Source organism: Lethenteron reissneri, chromosome 25 (genome assembly GCF_015708825.2).
Source record: "Lethenteron reissneri isolate LAM-NWPU_2019-01 chromosome 25, ASM1570882v1, whole genome shotgun sequence".
Taxonomy (NCBI): Eukaryota; Metazoa; Chordata; class Hyperoartia; order Petromyzontiformes; family Petromyzontidae; genus Lethenteron; species Lethenteron reissneri.
Window position 1 is genome coordinate 15,159,750 of NC_083803.1, and position 13,685 is coordinate 15,173,434.

The 13,685-nt window shown below is 51.2% G+C and overlaps 1 protein-coding gene across 1 annotated transcript; it reads right to left on the reverse strand.

Moving 5' to 3' along the window:
* Window positions 1–4,912: 4,912 nt before the first annotated feature.
* Window positions 4,913–13,366, reverse strand: NKX2-2 (NK2 homeobox 2). The gene is made up of 2 exons (XM_061558756.1): window positions 12,312–13,366; window positions 4,913–6,641 (listed from the first exon to the last, which is right to left on the reverse strand). The coding sequence occupies exons 1-2, from the start codon at window positions 12,565–12,567 to the stop codon at window positions 5,947–5,949; spliced, it is 951 nt and encodes a 316-aa protein (XP_061414740.1). The 5' UTR covers window positions 12,568–13,366; the 3' UTR covers window positions 4,913–5,946.
* Window positions 13,367–13,685: the final 319 nt, after the last annotated feature.

Below are 13,685 nucleotides of genomic sequence, written 5' to 3' on the forward strand. Positions count from 1 at the left end.
ACGCTGCTCAACCCGGCCACCCGAGTTCGATTCCCGCTCACAGCCAACACCAGTGACAATCACCTAAAACCCAGTCCTGGGCAAGGTCGACTCAGCGTCTAATGAGCGACTCGCGCGGTGTGATAACATCGCCACTCGAGAGACAAAGGCGGCCGAGCGTGATTTTGGCCACACACTCACCCGCCCGTGTGCCCTGCCGGCCTTCATAGGTGCTCGCTAGCAGCACTTGCCCCAACGGCCCTGTTAACGGCTAGACGGGACATCTTTGCGTGTGTGTGTGCGTGTGTGTGCGTGCGTGCGTGTGTGTGTGCGTGTGTGTGCGTGCGTGTGTGTGTGCGTGCGTGCGTGCGTGTATGTGTGCGTGCCATGCACCACGCACGTCGCCCCGTGCGTCACATCACGCATGAACGCGCCGAGCGTCGAGCCACGCGCAGGGCACACGTGGGGGACATGAGGGGGTCGGAGAGCGGTGGGGTGGAGGGACTTATCGACCCATATGGGACGCGGCTGCGCGACCGCGCGTAAAACAAAGGTCTCACGCGGCCCTCCGAGTCCGCCGACAGATAGACGCGGGGCACGGCCACAATGGGGGGAGGAGGAGGAGGGGGGGCCACCCGGCTCGGCCTCATTAAAATGCACGCCTTGAACATCGCCCAGACAATTTCTATTGTCCGCCCCTTTCCTGTTAACAACCGCGGGGCCAGCGTTACGGCTCTCTCTCTCTCTCCCATAACTTACACGCGCACGGCGCGACTCGTAACACACGCCTGCCTCGGTATGTGTGCGTGCCTGTATAGGGGTTTAATGTGAGTGCGCGCGCGTGTTGATGTGCGTGCGTGTGTGTATGTGTGTGGTGTGAGCGGTAGTGTAGCGGTTAGCGCTACGCTGCGCTATGCACCCGGCGACACGGGTTAGATTCCCGCTCACGGCCATCGCCAGTGAGGATTATCTAAACCGGTTCTGGGAATCCCCTAGGTCGACTCAGCCTCAAATTAGTACCTGGTGCGATGTGTAAACATCGCCACTAGGGAGACAAAGGCGGCCGGGCGTGGTGTTGGCCACCCACCCCCTCGCGTGCCGTGCCGGCCTTTATAGGTGCTCGCTAACAGCACTTGCCCCAACAGTCTGTTAAGGCTATAGGTGGGATCTTTGTCTTTGTCTGTGTGCGCGCGCGCGCAATAGATGCTCTCTCCAACATTCTGTGAAGGCTCTACCGAGGGCATCTGTGCCCGACTTTTTTTTCAAATAGATTATTCGCACTTACTTGCCCCGACAGTCCGTCCAGGGCTATACGGGGGATCTTTGTACGTGCAATGCGCGTGCGTGCTTGTGTATAATCTACGTACGTGTTAATATACAGCGCCGGCGGTAGTGTACAGCAATTCGACCGAGTAACGAATTGGCACGTTCTGTTTACGTGACAAACCTTACTAATTGGCTGTGTCGGGTGGTGGCGGGTTTAACGACGCATTTATACTTACGCGATCTAACCCCACCTCCCCCCCCAAAAAAACCTATATTATGGTGAATACATTCTGCTAGCACGTGTAATGAATGTGCGCGCGTGTGTGTGCGCGTGGTTATATGTTCAGCTGCTTTGAGTAACAGTTGCAGGCGCATTCAATGTGTGTCACAGAGGCGATGGCGTGACAACCAGTGCAACCTCGACGCAGCTGACGCCACCACCGAGTGAAAGTTGACGAGGGGGGGCACACGAGTTGTTAACATGCTCCGTTCGTGTGCTCGCGATGCTGTCGGCCGCGTCGCGCCAACTGAAGAGGCTTCAGTTAATGTGCGTACTCTGTTTTGGGACTTCTCTTTCGCAAACATGCGCAGCCAACCGTGCTGATCGGCGGAGCGCGACACGAGTGGATGAAGAAGTTCAATTATGGACACAATGACCAATAATTACGGGGTATTACATCCAGAAAGTAATACATCAGTGGTAAGTATTGCACAATCACAAATAAATAAAGGTGTGTGTGTGTTTGGGGAGCTGTAGTAGAGCAACTTGAGCGCTGCGCTACGAACCCAGCGACCCGAGTTCGATTTCCGCTCACGGCCAACACCGATGACGGTTATGTGAACCGGTCCCGGGCCTCACCTAGGTTGGCTCAGCCTCAAAATGAGTACCTAGTGCGGTGCGTGAACATCGCCCACTCGGGAGACAAAGGCGGTCGGGTGTTGCGCTGACCAACCGGCCCCCCTCGTGAGCCGTGCCGACCTTCGCAGGTGTTCGCTGAGAGCACTTGCCCCAACAGTCTGTTAAGGCTATACGGGCGATATTTGTCTTTGTCTTGGGTCACGGTGACCAGTCAGCAAAAATAAATAAACAGCTGAGAGGTAATTAAGCGAAGAGGCCAGGAGCTCTCAGAAAAGTTTCATGTGTGTGTGTGTATGTTATGCTGAATTTCTTTCGCGCCGTACGTAGCCAACCGCACTGATCGGAGGTACAAGGTAGCATGCGATAACCAACTAACCCTCGTATTAACGAGGTAGACGGAAATCATGGGCTGAATTTGTTCCGATATCTTTTGTTCAATATTCGTCCGATATTGTTGTTGTTATTATTATTAATAAAGATACAATATTATCTCATGATGGAAGTGGCAGAGTAATGCTGGTATATACTTACGTAGTCACTCTATAATTCTCTCACGATCACAGCTTTCATTGAATTGTCGATCCTCCCCTCTAAGTACTGTGAGTACAGTATAAGTGAACGCAACAAGCGAGTTACACTCACAAACACACATACGTATATGTATATATGTTTGTGTATGTTCTGCTTAGACCAATCCGAACTTATTTATACACCGTGGAAAAGACTTGTTTATCACGGTATGCACGTCATAGGCTCACTCAAAACTACTTCTACAGTGTTCCTATCCGGCCTAAGGACGCCGTGGACGTGAGCATGTGCACAAGGGATCGATATCTATGCATCGTGTACCGTGCGATATTGCAGTGGCCTTACATAGATCACTCGATAATTTCCGCAAAACCTGCCGAGGCCGGGTCGGGGAAGTGATTATCGGCGTAAGGCACTACCACTACAACTACTACTACCGCCAAAGTAGAATATTACACCTTTTATAAATTACTCCAATTTTATTGCACCCCAATTATAATAATCCTACAATTATGCGAGGGGCACAATTGGTACGGGTATCACATGAGGCGAAGATGGAGCCCGGATATGGCGTTGACAAAATAATTCAACCGGTAGAGAATTCCCGACGGTGTAGGGGGGGGGGGCTGGGTGGGGAGAAGCGTTCCGGATAAAAGGTTCAATCGTCACTTCGCCGCATTTGGTGAGGGATCAGAAACTGCGGCGCGTAAAACAAAGAGCCCCCGTCACGACCCAACATAAGCGCGCATGTCGTAAACCCAAGAGGCCCGCGTCGCGAAACTTGAGGCGCAGACGCCAACGCACGGTTGGCTACGTACGGCGCGAAAGAAGTTCAGCGTACGTGCGTACGGTGCGCCGTCCTTCGTGTCTCAGCCCACGTCTTCAGCGCCCCGTTTACAGCTTCGGGGGGCTAAGTTAAATCCATCAACCGCGTGGAGCGCCTGAACTACAATGCGCGCGTGTGTATGTGTGTGTATGTGTCGGGGAGCGGTAGTGTAGCGGTTAGCGCGCTGCGCTATGAACCTGGCGACCCGGGTTCGATTCCCGCTCACGGCTAACACCAGTGACGATTATCTGAACCGATCCTGGGCCTCCCCTAGGTCGACTCAGCCTTAAATGAGTACCTGGTGCGGTGTGTAAACATAGCCACTGGGGAGATAAAGGCGGTCGGGCGTGGTGCTGACCACCCACCCCCTCGTGTACCGTTCCGGCCTTCATAGGTGCTCGCTAACAGCACTTGCCCCTACAGTCTGTTAAGGCTATACGGGGGATCTTTGTCTTGCGTGTGTATGTGTGCGCGCGTGTGTGTGGAGCGGTAGTGTAGCGGTTCGCGCACTGCGCTACGAACCCGTCTACCCGAGTTCGATTCATGCTCACGGCCAAAACCGGTGACGATTCATCTGAACCGATCCTCGGCCTCCTCTAGGTCGACTCAGGCCTCGGTGCGGTGTGTAAACGTCGCCACTGGGGAGACAAAGGCGGCCGGGCGTGGTGCTGGTCACCCACCCCCTCGTGTGCCGTACCGGCCTTCATAGGTGCTCGCTAACAGCACTTGCCCCAACAGTCTGTCAAAGGCTATACGGAGGATCTGCGTCTGTGATGCTAACGCCAGATTAAAGCCGACGGCGTGTTTAGGTGAACATCGTCAATGGGTTTCCTCTCGGCCTCTAATCTCCGCGCGCTTGAAGGGTTAATCTCCCATCGCGGCGGCGGCGGCGGTGGTGGTGATGATGATGCTGTTGCCGAGTCAATAATAACAACAACACCAATAATAAACACGTGTGCTCCTCCACCGTGAGGTTCCGTCACTGACGAAGAACAACACGCACACTGCCAAAGTTCGTCAACAACTGTTCTATAAGATGTATATAAATAGTGAAGTGATAAATAAAAAAATTCTTCAAATCATTATTATTTATCGATATAGATTATTACGTAATAAAATATAAGATGAACCATCACGCGAACTCCGGTGTGATTCTTACAGCAGCGGCAGCAGCAGCAGCGGCGTTTGGCTACTCGGCCGACGACAAAGGCGGTGGCCACGGCATCGCGTGGCGCTTTCAGATGCGCCGTTTCTGGGGCCGTCGAAAACGCTCTTCCCCTTCCGATATCGGGATGCCAATGAAAGCTACGCAACTTTCAAATCATCGAGATTGAAAACGAATTTCTTTAGCACGGGTACAGTTCGTTTTCCTTACCCCCCCCCCAGCCGCCCGCACATCCGAGCACGGTTTGGCTACGTGCGGTGCGAAAGAAGTTAAAACGTACGGTGATAAATGTTTATGATATCGTGACGAGAACCAGTGTGTGGAGCAATTATCGGCGTGGCGAGAGAGAGAGGTGCCCTACGCGTGATCTGAGACTCCGCGGGTGAATTCATGAAGCGCATTCTCGTTCTCTCTCTCTTTCAGTTTATTATGTAAAGTGTTTATTGAACCCTTGCTTAGTTTTTTTGTGTGTGTAAAAAATAAAGGAGAAACAATATTCTTCAGGTCCTCGAACAAATGTTAGCTTGTCTCGCAAATGTCTTATTGTTGTTATCGTCGTTTGTTGGTTGGTTGATGGACTCGTTTCAAAACCGCGAATTCAAAACACGCAACTCGCCAACCTGCACACACAGGATCGCCTCGTGAAATAAACACGCTCTTAAAGATATCATAACTTAAGTGTTTTTTCGCGTGTGTGTGTATGAAAAAAGAACGCGAAACGTTACTATTTTTGCATCTTGTACAATGTCAATTACGAATTCAATCGGACGGTTACACAGACGACACACAGGAGCTAACACGTTTTGCACGACCTATAGGTACTGCGATGTCTGATTTTTTTTTTTACGAGTGTGTCATTTCCTATCTCACAGTTTTATAATTGCCGTTTTTACATATATATCCTGGTGTGTTCGTTTGTTTGTTGGTTGGTTGGTTGGCATATCGAAAGAGTTCTTTACAAATCTGTAAACATCGCGCACACTCACAAATCCTATAGAGACAAGTGTCAATGTTGCAGTCTCTCGCAAGGGGTTTGCCGGCCCATTCGTTGCAAAGCCGTGTCCATGGTTTTGCTTTACAGTGACATTTTTTGCGTAATCGCTATCATTATTATAATTATAATAATCATCATTATATATAGATATATAGATACATTTCTCACAGTCCTCCTCCCCAACCTCATCATCCATCACCACCACCACCTCCTTCCTCTTCGTCGAATCACAGTTTTCCTCACCGCCATCAGGGGTGGCAGGCAGCGGAGTGTTCAGCAGCATCGGCATCATCACCACCATCACCACCACCACCATGAGTTCGCACGCTTCACCACGCCCACTGCTGGGTCTGTATGAGCGCAGGGAACGCGGCTGCGTAGGCCGGGTACGCGGCCGCTCCGTACTGCGCCGCGCCGAAGCGGGACAGGTGGACCGCGGGCTGCGCAGCCGCGCACGCGTACGCGGCCAGACCCGCGGCTGTGCACGGCTTCCCATCGCGCACCAGCACGGGCACCGCGACCCGGCGTGGAGACTGCAGAGCGCCACCGCCACCGCCAGCCCCGCTCGAAGATCCGTCCGGGTGCAGCAAAAGGCCACCCACCCCGCCACCCACGCCGCAACCCTTCTCGGCTCGAGCGCGCTTCATCTTGTAGCGGTGGTTCTGGAACCAGATCTTCACCTGCGTGGGAGTCAAGCGGATGAGACTGGCCAGGTGTTCTCGCTCGGGCGCTGACAAGTAGCGCTGCTGTCGGAAGCGTCGCTCTAGCTCGTAGGTCTGCGCCTTGCTGAACAGCACTCGTCTCTTGCGCTTCTTGCTGCTGCTGCTCCCGCCGGCTCCCAAGTCGCCTATCGTGCCGCCTCCTCCTCCTCCACCTCCTCCTCCTCCGCCTCCTCCTCCTCCGCCGCCGCTGCTGCTGCAGTTGGAGGCGTCCGTGCTCGCTCCGTCGTGCGGGTCCGGGGACGAGTGCGTCTTCACGGACGGGTGCTGATGACTCCGTGCGCTCGCCGCGTTCAGCCCGTGTACTAAATAATGGGCGCGCGTGCGTGTGCGTGCGTAAACATACGCGCGCGCATAAACACACGTGTAGACACACACACGCACGTGTGTACACACGTGCGCGCACACGCACACACGCGCAAGGGAGAAATGGACGACAGTCAGCATCGGGTTTTTTGTTGTTGCTGTGTCTTAGTTGTGCATTTGTTGTGTCTTATTTGTGTATTAGTTGCGTCTCGGTTGTCTTTTTGTTGTGTCACAGCTGTGTATCTGTTGTGTAACAACTGTGTGTGTGTGTGTCGTGTAACAACTGTGTATGTGTTGTGTAACAACTGTGTATGTCTTCTTGGTTCTTTCGGTAAAAGTCACGTAGAAGGGAAATAATAACCCAGCTAAAAAATACGCTGCCAAGCTTGGTGGTGTTCATTTAGACGCTGTCTTTCCCACAGACCCGTTCTTCACCTGAGGACGGCTGCTTGCGTTGTGGCCGAAACGTCGTGAGAATTGTATTTTATTATGTTTTATTTTTATTATTTTATTATTTCCCTGCTACGTGACTTTACCGAAAGAACCAAGAAGATGAATCCCTGCAGTCACGAAAGCTTTCAATCGAAACTGTGTATGTGTTGCATCTCGGTTGTCTATTTGTTGTGTCACAGTTGTGTACTTGTTGTTGTGTGCCTCTCTCGCGTGTTCGCGTCCGCTGAACAACAACAACCACAACAACAATGCACGCGGACTGCTTTGATCTGGCAGACAAGGCGATGGGGAAACGGAGCGATCCGCGGAGTATGTACGTCACGTAGCCACGGCGGCCCCCGATCCATATCGCGGGCCGTCTCATCGGCACCACTTTCGCCGACTGACGCGCGTTTATGCGATTTTCCCGACTTGTATTTACACTATCATTGCCGCGTCGAGTTTCAAGGGCTTTCTTCTTCTTCTATGTAACGAGGCGAGAACTCGAGAAACAAAGAGGATTAGTCTCGTCTTCGAGAGTGACTCTGGGTATTAGTATGTGCGTGTGTGTGTGCGTGTGTCTGTGTGCGTGTGTCTGTGTGCGTGTGTTTGTGCGCGTGTGTCTGTGCGCGTGTGTCTGTGTGCGTGTGTATGTGTGTCTGTGTGCGTGTGTCTGTGTGCGTGTGTCTGTGTGCGTGTGTCTGTGCGTGTGTGTCTGTGCGCGTGCGTGTTGACGCGCGCGCAGGAAGCAATTGTCAGCGTTAATATAGCAACTCACATTCTTTATATTTATATTGTAAAAAAAAAACAGTTGCATCGTATATTTTGTACGGTAAAGTCCGCGATGAATATGCAATTGAATATTATTAGGCGGATAATTTTTTAATCATAGCATTTCGGCAATGTGCGTTTTCATTCGATTTGTTGCAGAGGTTAGCGGCGTTCGTAGCCCCGATCTCGGGGTAAAGTGGCTGCGATATTCGCCACGATTTGGCGGGGTAGCGTCAATCACTCGATGCACGCGAACGGCCAAAGCGCTAAAGTCGCCTCGGCTTAAATCGCCTACTTATTCACGTCGTGAAGCTGCATGCGTGGTCTAAAGTAACCTACAGCCGGTGTGAAAAGAAAAAGAAAACATGAACACCTATCCGTGCATTCGAAACGAATTAACAGGCTCGCAAAATAACATGTTTTCAAATCTTGATTTTAAGCTTTCGTGACTGCAGGAATCCATACGTTTTGGTTCTTTCGGTAAAGTCACGATTGCTTGTGTTGCGATCGAAACGTCGGGATTCTGTTTTATTTTATTTTATTTCTACCTACGTGGCTTTACCGAAAGAACCAAAGAGTAATATGTGTAACACTGTTAATAAAGTTACGTGAATTTAAGTCGACGTTATCGACAAACTGATCGGCCAATGGACCAAACTCGCGTGTCAATAATGCCACGCATTGAAACTTAACCAAAACAACGTGGACACTTTTCGTCACATCGATCATCGGACCCACATCTCTCTCTCTCTCATTTTCTCGACACGTGTGCGATCATCACACGCGTAAGTGTGGCATACACAGGTTACATGTGCACGCTGCTCAACTCCACAACCACCCGAATAAACGCAATTGTTGTGCGCACTGCCGCTGCTGCTGCGTTGGCAGTGGTTGCTCAAGCACACTTAACAACAACAACTACAAACACTCAACACATTGGTCAATAATGACACTGCCCCCAAAATGAATTATACACGCGTGTAACAAGCGACGTCTATGGCGGTTACTCCAATTAATTGCAGCTCCCTGGTATGAAGAGGAGCCGTTGCACAAAACGTCGCATATTATAGATTCGATTCCTCTAAGAGCCAAGTGGTGTTATTGACCAATGCGTTCAGCTTGTGTTCATCACCTCCCCTGCACACTGACTCCAACATTAGCACACACTGGCAGCTTTAGCACAAGGAGTGTCACTAGCAGCTTTAACACAAGCAGTGGCACTAGCAGCTTTAGCACAAGCAGTGTCACTAGCAGCTTTAGCACAAGCAGTGGCACTTGCAGCTTTAACACAATCAGTGTCACTAGCAGCTTTAGCACACACAGTGTCACTGGCAGCTTTAGCACAAGCAGTGGCACTAGCAGCTTTAACACAAGCAGTGGCACTAGCAGCTTTAGCACAAGCAGTGGCACTTGCAGCTTTAACACAATCAGTGTCACTAGCAGCTTTAGCACACACAGTGTCACTGGCAGCTTTAACACAAACAGTGTCACTAGCAGCTTTTACACAAACAGTGTCACTAGCAGCTTTAACACAAACAGTGTCACTAGCAGCTTTAACACAAGCAGTGTCACTAGCAGCTTTAACACAAACAGTGGCACTAGCAGCTTTAACACAAACAGTGGCACTAGCAGCTTTAACACAAACAGTGGCACTAGCAGCTTTAGCACAAGCAGTGTCACTAGCAGCTTTAACACAAACAGTGTCACTAGCAGCTTTAACACAAGCAGTGGCACTAGCAGCTTTAACACAAACAGTGGCACTAGCAGCTTTAACACAAACAGTGTCACTAGCAGCTTTAACACAAACAGTGTCACTAGCAGCTTTAACACAAACAGTGGCACTAGCAGCTTTAGCACAAGCAGTGTCACTAGCAGCTTTAACACAAACAGTGTCACTAGCAGCTTTAACACAAACAGTGGCACTAGCAGCTTTAACACAAACAGTGGCACTAGCAGCTTTAACACAAGCAGTGTCACTAGCAGCTTTAACACAAACAGTGTCACTAGCAGCTTTAACACAAGCAGTGGCACTAGCAGCTTTAGCACAAGCAGTGTCACTAGCAGCTTTAACACAAACAGTGTCACTAGCAGCTTTAACACAAACAGTGGCACTAGCAGCTTTAGCACAAGCAGTGTCACTAGCAGCTTTAACACAAGCAGTGTCACTAGCAGCTTTAACACAAACAGTGTCACTAGCAGCTTTAACACAAACAGTGGCACTAGCAGCTTTAACACAAGCAGTGTCACTAGCAGCTTTAACACAAACAGTGTCACTAGCAGCTTTAACACAAGCAGTGGCACTAGCAGCTTTAGCACAAGCAGTGTCACTAGCAGCTTTAACACAAGCAGTGTCACTAGCAGCTTTAACACAATCAGTGTCACTAGCAGCTTTAACACAAGCAGTGTCACTAGCAGCTTTAACACAAGCAGTGTCACTGGCAGCTTTAACACAAGCAGTGTCACTAGCAGCTTTAACACAATCAGTGTCACTAGCAGCTTTAGCACAAGCAGTGTCAATAGCAGCTTTAACACAAGCAGTGTCACTAGCAGCTTTAACACAATCAGTGTCACTAGCAGCTTTAACACAAGCAGTGTCACTAGCAGCTTTAACACAATCAGTGTCACTGGCAGCTTAAACACAAGCAGTGTCACTAGCAGCTTTAACACAATCAGTGTCACTAGCAGCTTTAGCACAAGCAGTGTCACTAGCAGCTTTAACACAATCAGTGTCACTGGCAGCTTTAGCACAAGCAGTGTCACTAGCAGCTTTAACACAAACAGTGTCACTAGCAGCTTTAACACAATCAGTGTCACTGGCAGCTTTAGCACAAGCAGTGTCACTGGCAGCTTTAACACAAGCAGTGTCACTGGCAGCTTTAACACAATCAGTGTCACTGGCAGCTTTAGCACAAGCAGTGGCACTAGCAGCTTTAGCACAAGCAGTGTCACTGGCAGCTTTAACACAAGCAGTGTCACTAGCAGCTTTAGCACAAGCAGTGTCACTGGCAGCTTTAGCACAAGCAGTGGCACTAGCAGCTTTAACACAATCAGTGTCACTAGCAGCTTTAGCACAAGCAGTGTCACTAGCAGCTTTAGCACAAGCAGTGTCACTAGCAGCTTTAGCACAAGCAGTGTCACTAGCAGCTTTAGCACAAGCAGTGTCACTAGCAGCTTTAGCACAAGCAGTGTCACTAGCAGCTTTAGCACAAGCAGTGTCACTAGCAGCTTTAGCACAAGCAGTGTCACTTGCAGCTTTAGCACAAGCAGTGTCACTTGCAGCTTTAGCACAAGCAGTGTCACTAGCAGCTTTAGCACAAGCAGTGTCACTGGCAGCTTTAGCACAAGCAGTGTCACTAGCAGCTTTAACACAAGCAGTGTCACTAGCAGCTTTAGCACAAGCAGTGTCACTAGCAGCTTTAGCACAAGCAGTGTCACTAGCAGCTTTAGCACAATCAGTGTCACTAGCAGCTTTAGCACAAGCAGTGTCACTAGCAGCTTTAGCACAAGCAGTGTCACTTGCAGCTTTAGCACAAGCAGTGTCACTGGCAGCTTTAGCACAAGCAGTGTCACTTGCAGCTTTAGCACAAGCAGTGTCACTGGCAGCTTTAGCACAAGCAGTGGCACTAGCAGCTTTAGCACAAACAGTGTCACTGGCAGCTTTAACACAAGCAGTGTCACTAGCAGCTTTAGCACAAGCAGTGTCACTGGCAGCTTTAGCACAAGCAGTGTCACTGGCAGCTTTAACACAAGCAGTGTCACTGGCAGCTTTAGCACAAGCAGTGTCACTGGCAGCTTTAGCACAAGCAGTGTCACTAGCAGCTTTAGCACAAGCAGTGTCACTGGCAGCTTTAGCACAAGCAGTGTCACTAGCAGCTTTAGCACAAGCAGTGTCACTGGCAGCTTTAGCACAAGCAGTGTCACTGGCAGCTTTAGCACAAGCAGTGTCACTAGCAGCTTTAGCACAAGCAGTGTCACTAGCAGCTTTAGCACAAGCAGTGTCACTGGCAGCTTTAGCACAAGCAGTGTCACTAGCAGCTTTAGCACAAGCAGTGTCACTAGCAGCTTTAGCACAAGCAGTGTCACTAGCAGCTTTAGCACAAGCAGTGTCACTAGCAGCTTTAGCACAAGCAGTGTCATTAGCAGCTTTAGCACAAGCAGTGTCACTAGCAGCTTTAGCACAAGCAGTGTCACTAGCAGCTTTAGCACAAGCAGTGTCACTGGCAGCTTTAGCACAAGCAGTGTCACTAGCAGCTTTCGCACAAGCAGTGTCACTGGCAGCTTTAGCACAAGCAGTCACTCCGGTATATTTGGCACAAGCAGTCGCGCCGGCAGTGGCGACACCCACAACCCAGCAGCGGCGCGAGCAAGCGGCGCTGAAGTCGGCACGCGTGGTGCGGAGTGGGGTGCTGGTGGTGGTGTAGGTGTTGGTGGTGAGAAGTAGGAGGAGTAGGAGGAGAGAGACTCACGCGAGTATTGAAGTCCCTCGGCGGTGGCTAGCCAGCGGGTGTAGGGGTTCTCTCCCGCATCGAAGTACGGCCTGGCAAGAGCAAGTGTCGGGCCCGGAGCCGGCGGGCAGCGCGGCTCTCGGCGTGGCTCGACGATGCACGACTCCGACTCGCCCTCCGTGGCGCTGTCCTCGGTGGCGGTGTCTTCCTCCTTCGAGTCGGGTAAATCCAAGATGTCCCGTACGGAAAAACTCGTCTTGGTAATTGTCGCCGACATGATTTGGCGTGTTGTATGAATGTGTTGTTTTTGGATGTTGTTGTTTTGTTCAAGATGTGGTCACCCGCTGGAGACTGAATTGACGACAACGACCACAGGAAACACGGATCCAGGAGGCAAAGCTGACCCAGAGTCGCCCCGGCACACGGACGGAGAGTTTGGGCGAATGTTTGATAAGCAGCTTGTAAATGTGCGCGGTAATGTTTTTGTTGTTGCTATTGTTGTCTTGATATTGTTGCTACGATTACTACTGTCATCACGATAATTAGACAGCGGCGATGATGATGATGTTAGTTGTACGAATGACTGTCGTCAGCTTTTTGCAGATGTCGATATCGGCGTTGTCGCAATGATGCATTGATTTGCTGCTGCTGCTGCTGTTGCCGTTCTTTAATGGGTTTCAATAAGTGCTATTCTAAATACACGGCGTGTTAAGCAGTGCCCCTTGGCGCCTGCTCGTGGGCAAAGAGCCGCCTATAAAACTCGAATTAGCCCCGGCGCAGACGCGGTTACTAACGCGACGTGGAACGCAGGCAGCGTGCTCGGGACATGCAGCAGCAGCGGCAGCAGTGGCAGCAGCAGCAGCGGCATCATTTCGGCTGCGTCTCGACGCGCGCACGAGTCCTCGCCAACCCGCCCGAACGATGCTTTGGCAGCAACAACAGCGGACAGCAGCAGCAGCCACAACAACAGTCGCTTCGTGGCTGCAGGTTGCGGCGGCGGTGGCGGTAGGGGGGGGGGGGGGTGCGAGATGGGTGGCGCGGGCGTTTCCACGTCGCCCGGATCGACCACGTCGCGTGTCGTGCGTCGGATGTGACTGCGAACGGGCCTCGGCGCGACTCCCTAGGTAAGAAGAGCAAAGGGGAGGTCGTACAGATGTGGGCGGGTTCTCGCTCGAGTCAAGTGGTGGTGGGGGGGGGGGGGAAGCTGCGAGTTGACTCCGGGAAATGGCGTGCGATTGTCACCGCAACCGATGGAGTGCTTCGTCCGCAACGACAACCACATCGCGCTGCGCCGTGACAATGGCGAGGAGCGTGGGCTACCGGGGGAAACATTTGCATACAAAGATTTGGTACCCCCCCTCACTTCTCTCTCTCTCTATCATCCCCCCCTACCCA

Excerpts from the sequence above, each read along its gene's own strand:
- NKX2-2 (XM_061558756.1), bottom strand. The coding sequence starts at position 12,567 with ATGTCGGCGACAATTACCAAGACGAGTTTTTCCGTACGGGACATCTTG. Across the intron at positions 6,642-12,311 it reads CGAGGGACTTCAATACTCGC|TACACGGGCTGAACGCGGCG; the intron begins GTGAGTCTCTCT and ends CCCATTATTTAG.